At 51.8% G+C, this 14950-nt stretch overlaps 1 protein-coding gene across 3 annotated transcripts in view; it reads right to left on the bottom strand.

Annotated features, from left to right (window-relative positions):
• The window catches only part of PLEKHG4B (pleckstrin homology and RhoGEF domain containing G4B), a 79721-nt gene that overhangs the window by 44867 nt on the left and 19904 nt on the right, over window positions 1-14950 (bottom strand). For 2 of the 3 annotated variants that reach the window (XM_046000703.1, XM_046000705.1), the window contains 2 exons: window positions 5042-5125; window positions 3483-4656 (listed from right to left, as the gene is read on the bottom strand). In XM_046000703.1, coding sequence (XP_045856659.1) covers window positions 3483-4656; window positions 5042-5125 — 1258 coding nt within the window. The remainder of the gene's footprint in view (window positions 1-3482; window positions 4657-5041; window positions 5126-14950) is intronic. The other variant, XM_046000704.1, reaches the window with a different exon arrangement.

Below are 14950 nucleotides of genomic sequence, written 5' to 3' on the forward strand. Positions count from 1 at the left end.
AGGAGAGCTCTGAGGTCCCTAGGGCGACAGCATTAACGTGGCTGGGAAGAACAGCAGTGCCTTCCTGTGGCTCCTCGAGAAATAGCTGTTCCGTCGCCACTGAATGAATGAATATGATATTCTTGAAAGAAACTGAAATGCCACATTTAGTGTTTTGAAATTACATTGATTTTATGTCAAAGAAGAGACAAAACAAAGCCTTAGAAGCTGGAGCAAATTGGAATAGAGGGAAGCGCTTTGGACCAGCAAAGAAGCATCTGGAACAGGGGAACAGCAGCTGGAACAGAGGAGAACAAAACGGAACAGCAGCAGCAGGAACAGAGGAGAACCAGACGGAACAGGGGCAGCAGCAGGAACAGAGGAGAACCAGACGGAACAGCAGCAGCAGGAACAGAGGAGAACCAGATGGAACAGGGGCAGCAGCAGGAACAGAGGAGAACCAGACGGAACAGCAGCAGCAGGAACAGAGGAGAACCAGACGGAACAGGAGCAGCAGCAGGAACAGAGGAGAACCAGACGGAACAGGAGCAGTAGCAGGAACAGAGGAGAACCAGACAGAACAGGGGCAGCAGCAGGAACAGAGGAGAACCAGACGGAACAGGAGCAGCAGCTGGAACAGAGGAGAACCAGACGGAACAGGAGCAGCAGCAGGAACAGAGGAGAACCAGACGGAACAGCAGCAGCAGCAGGAACAGAGGAGAACCAGACGGAACAGGAGCAGCAGCAGGAACAGAGGAGAACCAGACGGAACAGGGGCAGCAGCAGGAACAGAGGAGAACCAGACGGAACAGGGGCAGCAGCAGGAACAGAGGAGAACCAGACGGAACAGGGGCAGCAGCAGGAACAGAGGAGAACCAGATGGAACAGGAGCAGCAGCTGGAACAGAGGAGAACCAGATGGAACAGGAGCAGCAGCAGGAACAGAGGAGAAACAGACGGAACAGCAGTAGCAGGAACAGAGGAGAACCAGACGGACAGAAGCAGCATCTGGAAGAGAGGAGAACCAGACGGAACAGGAGCAGCAGCAGGAACAGAGGAGAACCAGACGGGAGCAGCAGCTGGAACAGAGGAGAACCAGATGGAACAGGAGCAGCAGCAGGAACAGAGGAGAACCAGACGGACAGAAGCAGCATCTGGAAGAGAGGAGAACCAGACGGAACAGGAGCAGCAGCAGGAACAGAGGAGAACCAGACGGGAGCAGCAGCTGGAACAGAGGAGAACCAGACGGAACAGGAGCAGCAGCAGGAACAGAGGAGAACCAGACGGAACAGGAGCAGCAGCAGGAACAGAGGAGAACCAGACGGAACAGGGGCAGCAGCAGGAACAGAGGAGAACCAGACGGAACAGGGGCAGCAGTAGGAACAGAGGAGAACCAGACGGAACAGGGGCAGCAGCAGGAACAGAGGAGAACCAGACGGAACAGGAGCAGCAGCAGGAACAGAGGAGAACCAGACGGAACAGGGGCAGCTGGAACAGAGGAGAACCAGACGGAACAGCAGCAGCAGGAATGGAGAAACAACATTTGTGCTGTGGAAGAGTGAGGGTACTAATAGTTGCTTGCTCAGCCGTGGCTTCGGCAGGATGCTCCAGCTCCGGCATTTTCCTAAGTTGACGAAGACAGGAGTTCTAGGGCCATGCCACAGACTGCACTCCAGGGACAAGTGTGTGTCCGGGCAGCAAGGATGGAGGGGAAGGTCTGCATCCACAAGCCGCTGGCTACCCACCAGGTGACCAGTCTGCCCAGGCCCTGGGGCTGCCGCCCAGCTTCTCAGGGGTGGAAGCACTGTCCTCTTATCCACAGGATCTGCCTTCTTCCATGGCTCCGGGAAATCCACAGGGGCGGCCGGTGGGGAAAGAAGGAAGCTCCCAGGAGGGGAACTCCCCACGCCGGGGGAGGGAGACGAGACTTCGCTCCTGCCAGCCCTCAGGGCTCACTCATGCACAGCGTCTGGAGCTGAGGCACAGCCCATCAGGCCCCCAGAGAAATGACTACTTGAGAATGCCACGTCTCGGACGACAAGACTGGAACCTGCAGGGGCGCCCCGTGACGCACAGGGAGCCAGCAGGCCAAACCTGGCTCCCCCACGGTGGCACCGGTTTGTACGAGAGAAATCCACCGCCTCCTGACGCCAGGTCCCTGGGCGCTGTCCGACCGCGCGTCCCGTGCAGCCGCCCTGTCTGGGGACACGGAGCCTGCATGTCCATGGACAGTGACCGCACGGCGGCACTTCTCCCTACAGAGACTCGTACTCGACTCCGTTTCCGAGTGAGGCTCATGGTGAAGACACAGGTTGTCTCCTCGCTGGCACGAGCAGCAGACGTGAGTTTTCCCTGTGTCATCTGGCGTTTTCTCCCCGATACAAACAGGGAAGCTTCGGCCTTGGAACAATGTTCAGGGAGTCATCGCTTTGACTTCAACTGCAGGGGGTGAGGTTCTTCGAAGGTGCTAGCCCCGAGCCAACAGCTTCACCACAGAACTTTCTGTGGGAAGTTTCTGTGTGCTCTACACCACACGGATCCCATCAGGATTTCAGGCGGGGGCGGGCACCCTCATGGGAGCAGCAGGCCCATGCAGGGCTGTGAGCGAGTGTCCCGCTGGCCTGGGCGGGCAGGCTGGATGTCGCCCACCTCCCCCCCATGCCGGGGGCAAGGCTCACCCACCCTCTGAGGCCTGTTCTTCACCGCCTCCGAAGTCCCTGCTTTCGTTCTTCACAGAACATTCCTGTGGTCAAAAATGGGAAATACCTGACCTAGGAAATATGTGGTCATTCTTCCCTTTCCATTCTCAATGCCCTGCCACACTTCTGGAAACAACTGTGTTCTCCCTCCAGAGTGGCGCGGGAGACACCTCCAGCAGGAAGGGGACAGTCCGGCAGGCTGTGCGGGCTGCCGGGGTCTGTGCAACTGGGAGCTGGTGTTGGTGACCACGAGCATCCAACGTACCTGGAGAGAAGGAGCGGCCACGCAACGTGGCAGGGGAGCGGTGACCCCAAAAGGCCAGGTCTGCCCAGAACCTGTGAGCATCACCTTACTTGGAAAAGGGTCTTTGCAGGTGTGTATGATGAAGTGGACGGCGGACGCCGAATCCAAAGCTGGGTGTCCTCGTGAGAGAAAGGAGGGGACGCCTCGATGGACAGAGAAATGGGCCCAAGGCGTTTGGGTCGGGGGAGCCCCTGTGGCTGGAAGGGCCCTTCCTTAGAGCCTCTGAAGGGAGAACAGCCCTGCCAGGGCCTTGCTTTCACACTGCTGGCCCCAGAGCCAACGGGAAAGATGTCTGTGGTACTTGCTGTGGCAGCTACAGACACAGAGCACGTGCGAACGCCCTTCCCAACAGTCGATGTGGGGACACAGGCTTCTCCCGGGTCGAGTGACCGGAGGAGAGGTACGGTGTGGCAAGGAAGAAGGCAGGAGGGGACACAGTGGGGGAGGGGTGCGAGGGCAGGGGTGGGGAGGAGTGGGAAGGGCCCGGGGGCTGGACATTACCTGGACTCTGGGCCCCGGTGCGGGGTGAGCAGCTGGAGCGTGCGCTTCTGGTCCCCTCACCTTGTCCTCCTGAGAGACCTCCCAGCCTGCTGCCGACTGAGTGGTGGGAGGCCCGCCGGGTGTTGCCTCGCTGGCTCCCGAGGGACCTGTCCCAGGACCGAGACCTCCTGGGAAGGGTGCTCCGTGTGGCTCCTGGACCTTTTTCCCGACTTGGGATCCCCGTGGAGTCTCCCCAGGGGCTGAGCGTTTCCTTTGGGGCTGGGCTGGCTGCTGTCCTGGCCCCCATGGCCTGGGAGCTGCAGGCCTCGTCTCCAAGGGACTCTTCAGAACTGGAGCCCAGGGGCATGGGGTTCCGCAGCGCCTCCATGTAGGACGTCCTGAACCAACGTCTGCTCTCCATGCTGGCTGGGTCCCTGGGCAACTGCCTTCTGGAGCTTGGGCTGCCCACGTCCTCACAGACAGTGAGGGCCTGGGGGCTGTCCCTTTTGTCTGTGGCATCCAGGCTCCCGCTTGGTCCTTCCCGTGGGCCCAGCTCTGAGGGCCCAACCCCTACAAGGCCTCCGTTGGAGCTCCCCGACGGGCTCCGAGGGCCTTCCCACCCAGCTCTTCCTGGGGAAGGTTGGAGGCTGGGCTGGTCACTGCCAGGATGCCTTTGGCAGCGGGGCAGGGCTGCGGTGCTCCTGGAAGGGGTGGCCTCCCGGGGACGGGTGTTGGCCACCGCTGACGCCGGGGCCAGAGCCGTGGGGGCGCTTCGGGGGGGTGACCACTCAGGCCCGGGACAGCTGCAGTGCGGCAGGACGGTTCTGAACGTAGGTACAAAGACGGGGTCTGTCACACTGCTCCACGGGGTGCGGAAGACGGCGGAGCCTGAGGTCAGCAAGCAGTTTTGTAAGGGGACACTGGTCCGCTCCCCGTTCAGCCACTCCAGGAACTCTCCCGTGAAGACGCAGCCGTACATGGCCTCCGGGACGGTGACTTCCTCTGAGCCCCGTCCCAGCTGGGAGAGGCATTTTAAAACCAGTCTGGCTGATCGCTTCCGCCCTGATGTGACCTGCAGGTAGAAGTCCCCAGGCCTGAGCCTGACTCCGCGGAGGGACGCGAGCTGCACCACCACCTTCTCACGGATGCACAGCGGCCAGCCCTCGTGCCTGAAGATGAGGCCTGCGTACCTGGCCTGGGACGAGAGAGGGAAGGAGGTCAGAGCTCTGTGGGAGCTCCCTGGGGGAGGCTGGGGGGACGTGGGCTGCGGGACAGGAGAAAGCCGTGGGGGGAGCCGTGCAGGCGGTCCCAGCACAGGCAGCTGGGGGCTCTGGTGAGGGTCTCTCCTGGGAGCTGTCCCCACCCGGGGGAGGGACTGGGCCGTGCACTCTGTCCACAGCAGCCTCAATCTAAGCTCCACAGCCCTTCTGGCTTTCCCAGGCACCCGCAGGCAGGCCCCCAGGAGGAGGGCTACTTCTGGAATCGCAGGGTTGGGGGGCATCACGAGAGGATGGGGGGACCCGTGTGGACACCAACGATATTGGCTATAGGCTCCCGCCCAATGCGATGGGGTCCTTCACCTGGTGCGACGGGGCCCAGGAACTTTGCAGCTCGGCTGTGGATTGTGTGGGGCAGCCGGGAAGCGCATCTTTGGAAAGAACCTGCTGTGGAAAAGGTTCAGGCTGCAGGACTAAGGCTACAGGCAGCGCCTGACAGGGGCGTGAGAATGTCCCGCAGTCTGGGGAACGAACGAGGCGTGGGACCCCTGACGTGTCGGAAGCCCACCTGCCGGTCCCAACCTGAGACCGCCTTCTCCTACACCAACTCGATCACCACGCACCTTGCTTCTCCCTACTCCAGCTCTTGTTGCACAAACATTATCATCATCATGGAGGAGAGGAAAAAAAGGAGCTTCGTTCTGATCCATCTCCAGCTCTGTGGCTTCCCTTTCCCTGTGTGTGCACGACACACTCCTCTAACCCGCGGTAACGACGCACTCATGGCCCCGCAACCCGCCCTCAGCGCCACGGTCCTGCTGGGGTTTGCCTGTCCTCTGTGGTTGGGGATCTACCGTGCTTCTAGCTCCTTCTACCCCAAACAGTAAATGCAGGCAATGTTTCCCTGAGACTATTTCTTTTTCCTTTAAAGTATTGTTTTAGGAAACATTTTGGGGATTAGGGTTGAGGATAAAAGATCACTAACGTCTCTCCTGCTTCTCGGCAGTATGACCACTCTGCCACCCAAAGACCCGCGGCCGGCAACAACGAGTCAATGTGACGGCGTCACCAGGGCTCCTTGGCTTGCGGCTTTCCACCGAGGAGTCTCATTCTAAATTAGTATATAGACTGTGGACGCTGTTGTTTTAATTTGCATTTTGATATGTTTCTTTTCCGTAAAGCTTCTGTATGTATTTTTGTTCCTTTTATGGACCGTGGCCTTGTTTTTGCCTTCTCCGTCTTGTGAGGTTTTTAAAAAAATCGAACAAAACAATAATTTCTTGTCCTCACCGTTAGCAGAAGTTCGCTTGTGTTATGCATTTACTTATTTTGTAGTCATGTTCCTTCCCTTTCTGTAGAAGCTTACGTTTTATACAGTTGAATTTCTTGAATTCTTTGGTATCTTTTCTTTCCTACAACTTTAGCGTTTAAAATCTTACCAAAGGTTGCCTCTTGCATTTATTTTATATCAGTTTGCCTCAGAGTCGAGGTCTAGAAAACAGTGTTTTCATCCATCTGCAATTGGAAACCGTACCATGAATACACTGTATGTCCCCAAGAGCCCTGCCCCACGCAGAGTTCCTGCCCCGCGCGCCCTGGGCTGTAGGAAGGGGCCACCGTCCAGTCTTCTGGGAGCCCACGGCGGGGGCGGGGGCAGGGTCTGGCACGGATGCAGCTCGTACTTACCGGTCACCTGAGGCCACACTTAACTAAAAATTCTCATTTTCAAACTGCAAAATAATACCCGTGTATTGCAAAACCTGGAGGGTTCAGAAAAAAAAGTAACAATGCCAACATCAACCCCCAGAGGTCAGTGTTGCTGACATTTATGTGTGTTTCGTGTCATTATTTTCCCGGTGTACTTCCAACGGCTGCAAGCCCATCACAAACGTACGACAATGCATGGTAAGGGCATTTCCTGTGCTGGGAGAAACTCTTCACACAGACGGTTGTTAGATATACACGCCCCCCCCCCCCCGCCCTCCCCGAGTTTTGCTCTAATTAAAATACCAAGCCCATCGTTGGGACTGGAGCCCCACCTGGGGGTCAGATGCTTCTGCAGGATCTGAGGCCACAGAAGTTGAAGGGTGCGGCCACGTGGGGCAACTGGGAGGCCCCCTGGGGCACACAGGTGTGGCCAGTGGCCTTGCTGTGTGAGCTGAGCCCGCCCCATCCTGGAGGCGAAGATCCCGGAATCGTCGTCCCTGAATCGTCTTCCCTGGGTCTAGCAGCGGCGAGAGTCCCAAGGGCCACCGTGGAGAGAAGTTCAACGTGAGCTGTGGTCTATGCAGGGGCCCGGGAAGCTTCATGACAGAAAGTTCTGGAAGCAGAGGGTACAAGGCCAGCGGTCACTGGCAGGGGTCCCCTTCCTGGAGGTTCTGCGTGGACTCAGCGTGGAGAGTGTGGGAGGGCTGTGTAGCTCTGGCACCCCCCATCCCGGCCTCTCTTCCGTCCAGATCCCACAGGGCATGGCTGGGAGAAGCCTGGAGGCCGGGGTGGGGCCGCTCGGCTCTGCTCTTTCTCACCTGCAGGCCGGCTGCTGTCGCTTTGGAGTGGAGCCGCAGCCCCGCAGCAGCCATTCCATCAGGCGGCAGGGTGCCCGGAGTCTGCTGCTGGCACCGTCAGGCCCCACCGTGGGATGCAGATTCCGTGCAATGGCTTTGAGCAGCTGAAGGGGACAACGTGACCGTCTTCAACCAGCACTCTGCACGCAGCACGGCATCGAACCCTGACCCATGAGATCCTCTGGGCCTCAGGTCGCAAGATGCCTGGTGACTCTCGGCTAAGCGATGGAGAGGATGAACTCTCCCCCAGCAAAACGGGAAGGAGACCCAACCCGTGGCCGGAGCAGAGGCTCAGAGACCCCTTCAAGAACCAGGTGCTCTCGTTTCAGAGTCACTTTGCACCCGTGTTTCATCCTGGTGCTGGTCATTGCACAGGGTCATGGCACAGGGGTGGCTGCCTCAGCCTCACGAGCACATTTCCGTCCCCAAGCAGGGAAAAGTGGCTTCACGTGTGCTTCCTTTCGAGGGGAACATGTTTTCATAAGCATTTCACCCCCAGCAGACGTCTCTTTATCTGTCACTGGCAATAAGGGAGCCAGGGACCGCCCCCGGTTACAAGGCATGCGGGGGAGGTGGATGTCTCCGCCGTGGGAGGCAGCAAGAGACGCGGGTCGGGAGTGACCACAAGCTGCCTGCCGATAAGCATCTGGCACAGTGGGTACCGTTACTACCCTCCTCCACAGACGAACAAAATCAAGTCGGAGCGATGGCTGGTCTGGGTCTCATAGAGCTTGAGACCCCGCATCGTTCCTCCCCCAGAGCCTGTGGTCTTCACCCTGCCCAGGACTGCTGAGCACGGACCCCCCGGCAGTCCTAGTGCAGGCTGATGAGTGGTGAGCGCCGACTACTGCGGGGTCGCAGAGGACAGAGATTGTGCGCAGGCTCGATCAGGGGCGTGAGCTGGAGAGCAGAGCGGTGGCTAGCCTGGCCTGTGAGAGGTAGTAGGCCTTCAGCCAGGTGCAAGGGAACCGGAACGGGGCGGGCCGGCCCCGGGATGCGTGAATGTGGAGAATGGGACAGTACGTGGATGGATCGTGGCTCTCTGGGTTGTAAGATGAATTTGTCTCCGGCTGCTGGGAAGCCTGGAGGAGAGAAGCTTCAGACCTGGACCAAGTAGGGGCCTCAAAGCTGTCACCGGCGCTCCGTTTCTCTCCCTTGTCCCACTTGGCTTTCCAGTGCAGACAGGCCGGGTCCGGGTGCAAATCCTCCAGACACAGGAAGCGAGTAGAAAGAGGGTTTCTTGTTCTCGGCATCTTGATGTGAGCCTGGGAACACTAACTGGATATCTCAGGCCGTTCAAGCTGCTGTAACAAAAATACCATAGATGGGGTAACTTTAAAAACACAGAAATTTCTTTCTCACTCTTCTGGAGCCTGGGAGTCCAGGACCAAGGTGTTGGCAGGTGTATTGTCTGGTCAGGGCCAGCTTCCTGGTTCAAAGATGACCAGATTTTGCCGTGTCCTCACACGTGGCAGAAGGAGCAAGGGTGCTCTTTGGACAAGGCATGAATGGGGTTGACTGAGTCGCTTCCCAAAGGTCCCAGTTGGTAACGCCATCGCAGTGGAAGTGAAGTTTCACCAGACACGTTTCGTGGGGGACCCAAACATTCAGTCTGTAGCAAGTAGATCACGCGTCCACACAGACATCATGTGACCCTAAACGTAACGGTTTATTTCTGGGCTCCCTACTCTGTCCCACTGGCTCCTGGACTCTCTTGAGATTCCGCAGGAATTTTAGGGTAGAGTTTTCTATTTCTGCAAAAGACATTGCTGTGACTTTGAGAGAGACGGCGTTGAATCTGCAGATCACTTTGGGAGCCACTGTTACCCTAACAGTGCTGAAGCCTCCAGCCCATGAGCGCAGTGTCTTTCCACGTCTCAGCCCTTCCTTTATTTTCCTGCAGCAACATTCTGCAGTTGTCTGGATGCAAGTCTTTCACGTCTTTGTTTAAATTTATTCCTAGATATCTTACTCCTTTGGAAGCTACAATAAATTATTTTTAGTTTATTTTTGAAAGAGTTTATGTATTTATGAGAGAGAGAGCATGCGTGCATGAGCACAGGGAGGTAAAGGGGACAAGCAGCCTGTGCTAAGGGGGGTGCCTGACCTCACAACCTTGAGATCATGACTTGAGGTGAAATGAAGAACCAGAGCCTTAAATGACCAGGCATCCTACTTTTTTTTAAAGAAAGATGTTATTGATTGATTGATTGATTGGTTTAGAGATCACATGTGCATGAGGGGCAGAGGGAGCGGGAGAGAGAGTCTCCAGCAGACTCCTGGCCGACTGTCGCTTTCCCATGCGTAACGCAGCCTCTTCTCCTGCACCCTTCGCATGTCTTTATATTAAAGGGCATCCCTTAAAACCAGCATCTAGGTGGTCTTGCCTTTTTCTTTGAGTCTGACAATATCGGCCTTTTAGGTGGAATTTTAGTTCATTGAACCACATTTACTATAATTACAAATATGGTTGGATTAAGCCTGTCACCTTTGCATGTAATCTCTATTTGCCTGTCTGTTCCTTCGTTCTCCTTTCATTCTCTCTTCTATGTTTCGGATCTGTTTCTCTCCTCTGCTGACTTTTTATTGTTTTCAGTAGTCTCTGTCAAGATTACCGCATGCGTCTCTAACTCATCACGATACTATTCAAGTTACACTTTGTTACTTAAAAACAATGTAAGAACCTATAGTAGTATAGTTCAATTTACTTCCTTCCGTATTTTGTGTTTCTGTTGTCATATTTTAAAAAATTTTATTTTCATTCCAGTTGGTTAACATACAGCGTAATACTAGCTTCAGGGTTGCGGTTTAGTACCTACAGCGCCGGCGCTCGTCACAAGCGCTCATCCTTGATCCCATCGCCTGCCTCACTCACGCTCCCACCATCTCCTTTCTGGAAGCCGTCAGCGTATTCTCTATAGTTAGGAATCTGTTTCTTAGTTGGTCTTTTTTCCTTCTTTGCTCATTTGTTTTTTTTCTTAACTTCCACACGTGAGTGAGATCATACGGTATTTGTCTTTCTTGGACTGATTTTGCTCAGCGTGATACTGTCTAGCTCCACTGATGCTGTTGGAGATGGCAAGATTTCATTGTTTTATGGCTGAGTGATATTCCAGCGTGGGCGCGTGTGTGTGCGTGCGTGCGTGTGTACTCTACATCTTCTTTATCCATTCTTTTCTCAGTGGACCCTTGGGCTGCTCCCATAGTTTGGCTATTACAAACAATGTGATAAACATAGGGCTGCCTGTGTGTCTCTGAATTAATGCTTTCATGTTCTTTGGATAAATACTGAGTCATGCGATTACTGGGTCTTAGGGTAACTCTATTTTCAGCTTTCTGAGGAACTTCCACGCTGTTTTCCAGAGTGGCTGCACCAGCTTGCGTTCCCATCAACAGTGCAAGAGGTTCCCCTTTCTCCGCATCCTCACCAACACGTGTTCTTGTGTTGCTGATTTTAGCCGTTCTGACTGGTGTGAGGCGGTGTCTCACTGTGGTTTTGATTTGTATTTCTCTGATGCCGAGTGACGCTGAATATCTTTTCATGTGTCTGTTGTCTGTCTGTATGTCTTTGGAGAAATGTCTGTTTATGAATTCTGCCTATTTTAATCAGATTATTTGTGTTTTTGGGGTGCAGCATTGTATAACTTCTGTATATAGTGATATTTTGGCTATAAAGCTCCTAACGGATGTAATTCCTAAACACCCTCTCCCATCAGCAGGTTCCCTTTTCATTTTGTTGGTTGTTTGCTTCACTATGCAGATAGCTTCTTGTTTTGATGAAGTCCCAATAGTTTATTTTTGCTTTTATTTCCCTTGGCTTAGGAGACATTCCTAGAAAAATGTTGCTATAACCTATGTTAGACAGATTACTGCCTGTGCCCTTTTCTAGGATTTTCACGGTTTCAGGTCTCACATTTAGGGTTAGGGCCAGAGAGCTTCACAGGCAAATTCTACCAAACACTTAGAGAAGAGTTAATACCTATTGTTCTCTAATTAGTCCCAAGTATAGAAGAGGAAGGAAAATCCCCAAATTCATTCTATGAGTCCAGCATTACCCTGATTCCCAAACCAGATAAAGGCACAACAACAGAAAGAGAGCTACAGGCCAATATCTTGGATATTGGATGTAAAAATCCTCAAGAAAACACTAGCAAACTGAATCCAACAATACATTGAATATCTTTCACCATGATCTAGGGGGATCTATTCCTGGTTGCAAGGGTGGGTCAATATTTGCAAATCAACCAACATGCTACGCTGCATCAGTAAGACGAAGGATAAGACCCCACGATCATTTTAGTAGACGCAGAGGAAGCATCGGAGTAAGTACAACATCCGCTCATGACAAAACCCTCCACGGAGCAGGTGTAGAGGGAACACAGCTAACGTTACTGGTGACGGATTGGGAACTTCCCCTCAAGTCCGCAACAAGACAGGGAGAACCCAGTCTCCCCACTGTAATTCAGCGCAGCACTGGAAGGCCACAGCAGCCAGACAACGGACAGTAATAAACGACATCCAAATCCACGAGGTACAAGTAAAACTTCCACTGTCTGCAGACGCTGTGACACTATATATAGAAAACCTGGAAGACGCCACCAAAAGATGACTAGAACCAGTAAATCAATTCAGTAAGGGTGCGGGCTATGAAACCCATGTACAGAAATCTGTTGCATTTATGCGCACTAACGATGAAGCAGCAGAAAGTCAAGAAAACAATTCTATTGACAACTGCACCAAAACCAGTATCTAGGGATGAACTTAACCGAAGAGGTGGGAGACCCGTACCGCGAGAACACTGACGGGAGGAATGGAAGATGGCACAAAGAAATGGAGACATCCCATGCTCATGGTTTGGAGGAACAAGTATTGTAAAATGTCCACAGTACCCAAAGGGATCTACACATTCAACGCCGGCCCTACCAAAACACCAGCAGCATCTTTCACGGGGCTGGAACAGTCCTAGAGTCTGTGGAACCACGAAGGACCCCGAATAGCCAGAGCAACCTTGAAAAACAAAAACAAAGCCGGTAATACAGGTCCAGACTTCGAGCTCTGTTACAAAGCTGTCATCATCAAAACAGTGTGGTACCGGCGCAAAACAGACACATAGATCAATGGGACAAAACGGAAAATGGACCACTGCCTTTCACCATACACGAAAATGAACTCCAGATGGGCTGAGGACCTAAATGTGAGATTAGCCCTGAGATTTCTTACATTCGATTTCTTCCTGTCTGAGCACTGATGGTCCTTCCCCGTTAGGGCTGCTCTTCCTTCGCTCTCCCTGTGGTCTCAGTAACTGGCCCTGAGCATTCTCGTGCAGAGCTTAGGAAGTCATTGTCTCTCCACGATTTAGTTAGGTCTTTGTGTATCAACAGCTGTCGGATGGCTTTAAAGGAAAGGATAACTTTTCTTTTATGTAGGATTTTTCTGGTTGGTTTTAGCAGGAGGAAAATTCTCACACACTTCTACACCTAGAAATGGGACTCACCCGCTGATCAGCCAATTTCCTTTGTTATCCTCTGACCCTTCCTCTATTCAGGAGTACACGTACAATTTTCCAAATGTCAGGGTGTTGTTGTTATTACTGATCTGTAGTTTTATCGCACCGGTCTTTACATAGCCGTCCTCTAGATTTATTGCCGTCTTGAGACTAATGGTCGATTCTGGTCAGTTTCAGTAAATGCACAGGCACACTGAATAAAAATGCATGTTCCCTAATATTCTCTAGTTTTATACACTCTCGAAGTAAATGTACATCCCCTAATTGTAAAATTTGACCGGAATTTTATCAAATTTTGGAAACCATTCCATGTGTACTTGGAAGGATGTATATTCTAAGATTTAATTTTATTTTCCTTATTGTGGTCCCCTGCCCCTGCTTCCCTGCGTCATGCAAACATTCTATTTTTATAACTTTCTGACTACTTTTAACTTCCCCAGACATTTTTTGAGCCAAACTGATGAAAAAAATTTCAAATAAGCTAATGAGTGACTCTAAAGTGACTCTATAGCTATAAAGTAACTATATAGTAACGATAAAGTAACTAGTGACTCTATATCTATAAAGGGAAGGAAGAATGGTAGTTGTTGGAATATTAGGTAACATGACAACTTATCTTAAAATTAATATGATTAGTCATGCTCTCCAAGCCACATACTCTGACGATAGCAGGTAAATAGATAAAAACTGCCTTGATTTATATTAACTAAAATATGTTTACATTCATAGTTGTTGAGATAAGTTCATTTTCTCCTATGTCATACACAGGATCAAATTTTAATTTCTTTATTAAAGAGAAAAAAGCAATATAACTGTACAAACGGTAAAGATAACACTAAGTTTCATTTTGTGCTATTTGTACTTGGAAGTACGCACTGATATTAAATAGTACTACTATTCATATGGGTTTTTCAGAAATAACCAATTTTGTAAGTGGGAAGGGGGATGACTTATGATTAAAATGAAAGGAAAAAGAAACTTAACAGAAGAAAGAAGGCAAAATGTTAGGTCAAAATAGGTTTCGAAACACAGCTTTGAAAGGGGACAGGCATTTTTGTTCCCTGTACTGTGGGTTATCTCTGTTTCTTATCAATTAATACCCTTTAAATATGCAAAAGGCACATAACCTCAAAGGAAAATATCCTCTGTGTAGACTACTTCATACAAAGAAACAAATCTAGGACGTCCTTGGTCATTTCTTGACCATGGTCATTCTAGCTTAAAGACTTTCTAAGAAGACGCCTGGGTGTTTCAGTGGGTTAAGCAACGGCCTCCAGGTCAGGTCATGATCTCAGGGTCCTGGGATTGAGTCCCACATCAGGCTCCCTGCTCAGCGGGGAGTCTTGTTCTCCATCTGCGGCTCCCCCTGCTTGCATGCTCTCGCTCTCTCTCTCTGTTAAATAACATAAATAAAACCTTTTAAAAATTCCAAAGAATTTAATAAATCAAAGTAGCCCAGTGATAGTTTTTTTTCAAAGCCCTACTTCAGTATCAATGGAGTGATAAATAAAGATCTTACACTATTTTTGAAATTAAACACTACTTATTTAATTTAGGGAAGCTCTTTCATCTGAGCTGTACAAAGACCTACTAACCCTATGGAAGGTCCTCATACTCGGTGGCTTAACACCGTCTGCACCGTTACCACTGTGGTACAGGAGGTAAAGGAATCCTTTCCTCCCTGAAAGCATAGGAGGTGACTCTGTATACATTTCAAATGAGATAATTAATGAGCTGTGCTACTTTTAAAGTTGCCCGTATTACAACGGGGCTCACAGGGCTGTTTCGGATTGCAGCTGTTTTCCAGAGCTCTGTGATTGGTGAGTATCGTCAGAACTGCGGCACAAAGCAGGAGGCCTCCGGAGGACTCGGTATCGGAGGAAGCCCACGTTGCTGGACCCACTGAAAGTAATCCTGGGTCTTCTGAGCCGTGGACAGCTGGGCACAGGCATCTTGCAAGTGTCATTCACAATCACATGATCAAAACACTAGCCAAACTGTGTCTCCGTTTGTTGAGCTAAATCCTCCACATTTTGTAGATCTTTACCCTTAAACTTCAGGTCCACGAAGTCGCCTGCGATGATCTTGGCATTTTTCCCAAGATGGCTTCCTACAACTCATGTCCGACGGCTTTGTCACTAGGACGCAGGGCTCAGTTTGTGGGTTCGAGTTACCTGAACACCCTGCGGCTCTAAGTCCCTG

This window comes from Meles meles, chromosome 3 (assembly GCF_922984935.1).
Source record: "Meles meles chromosome 3, mMelMel3.1 paternal haplotype, whole genome shotgun sequence".
Lineage (NCBI taxonomy): Eukaryota > Metazoa > Chordata > Mammalia > Carnivora > Mustelidae > Meles > Meles meles.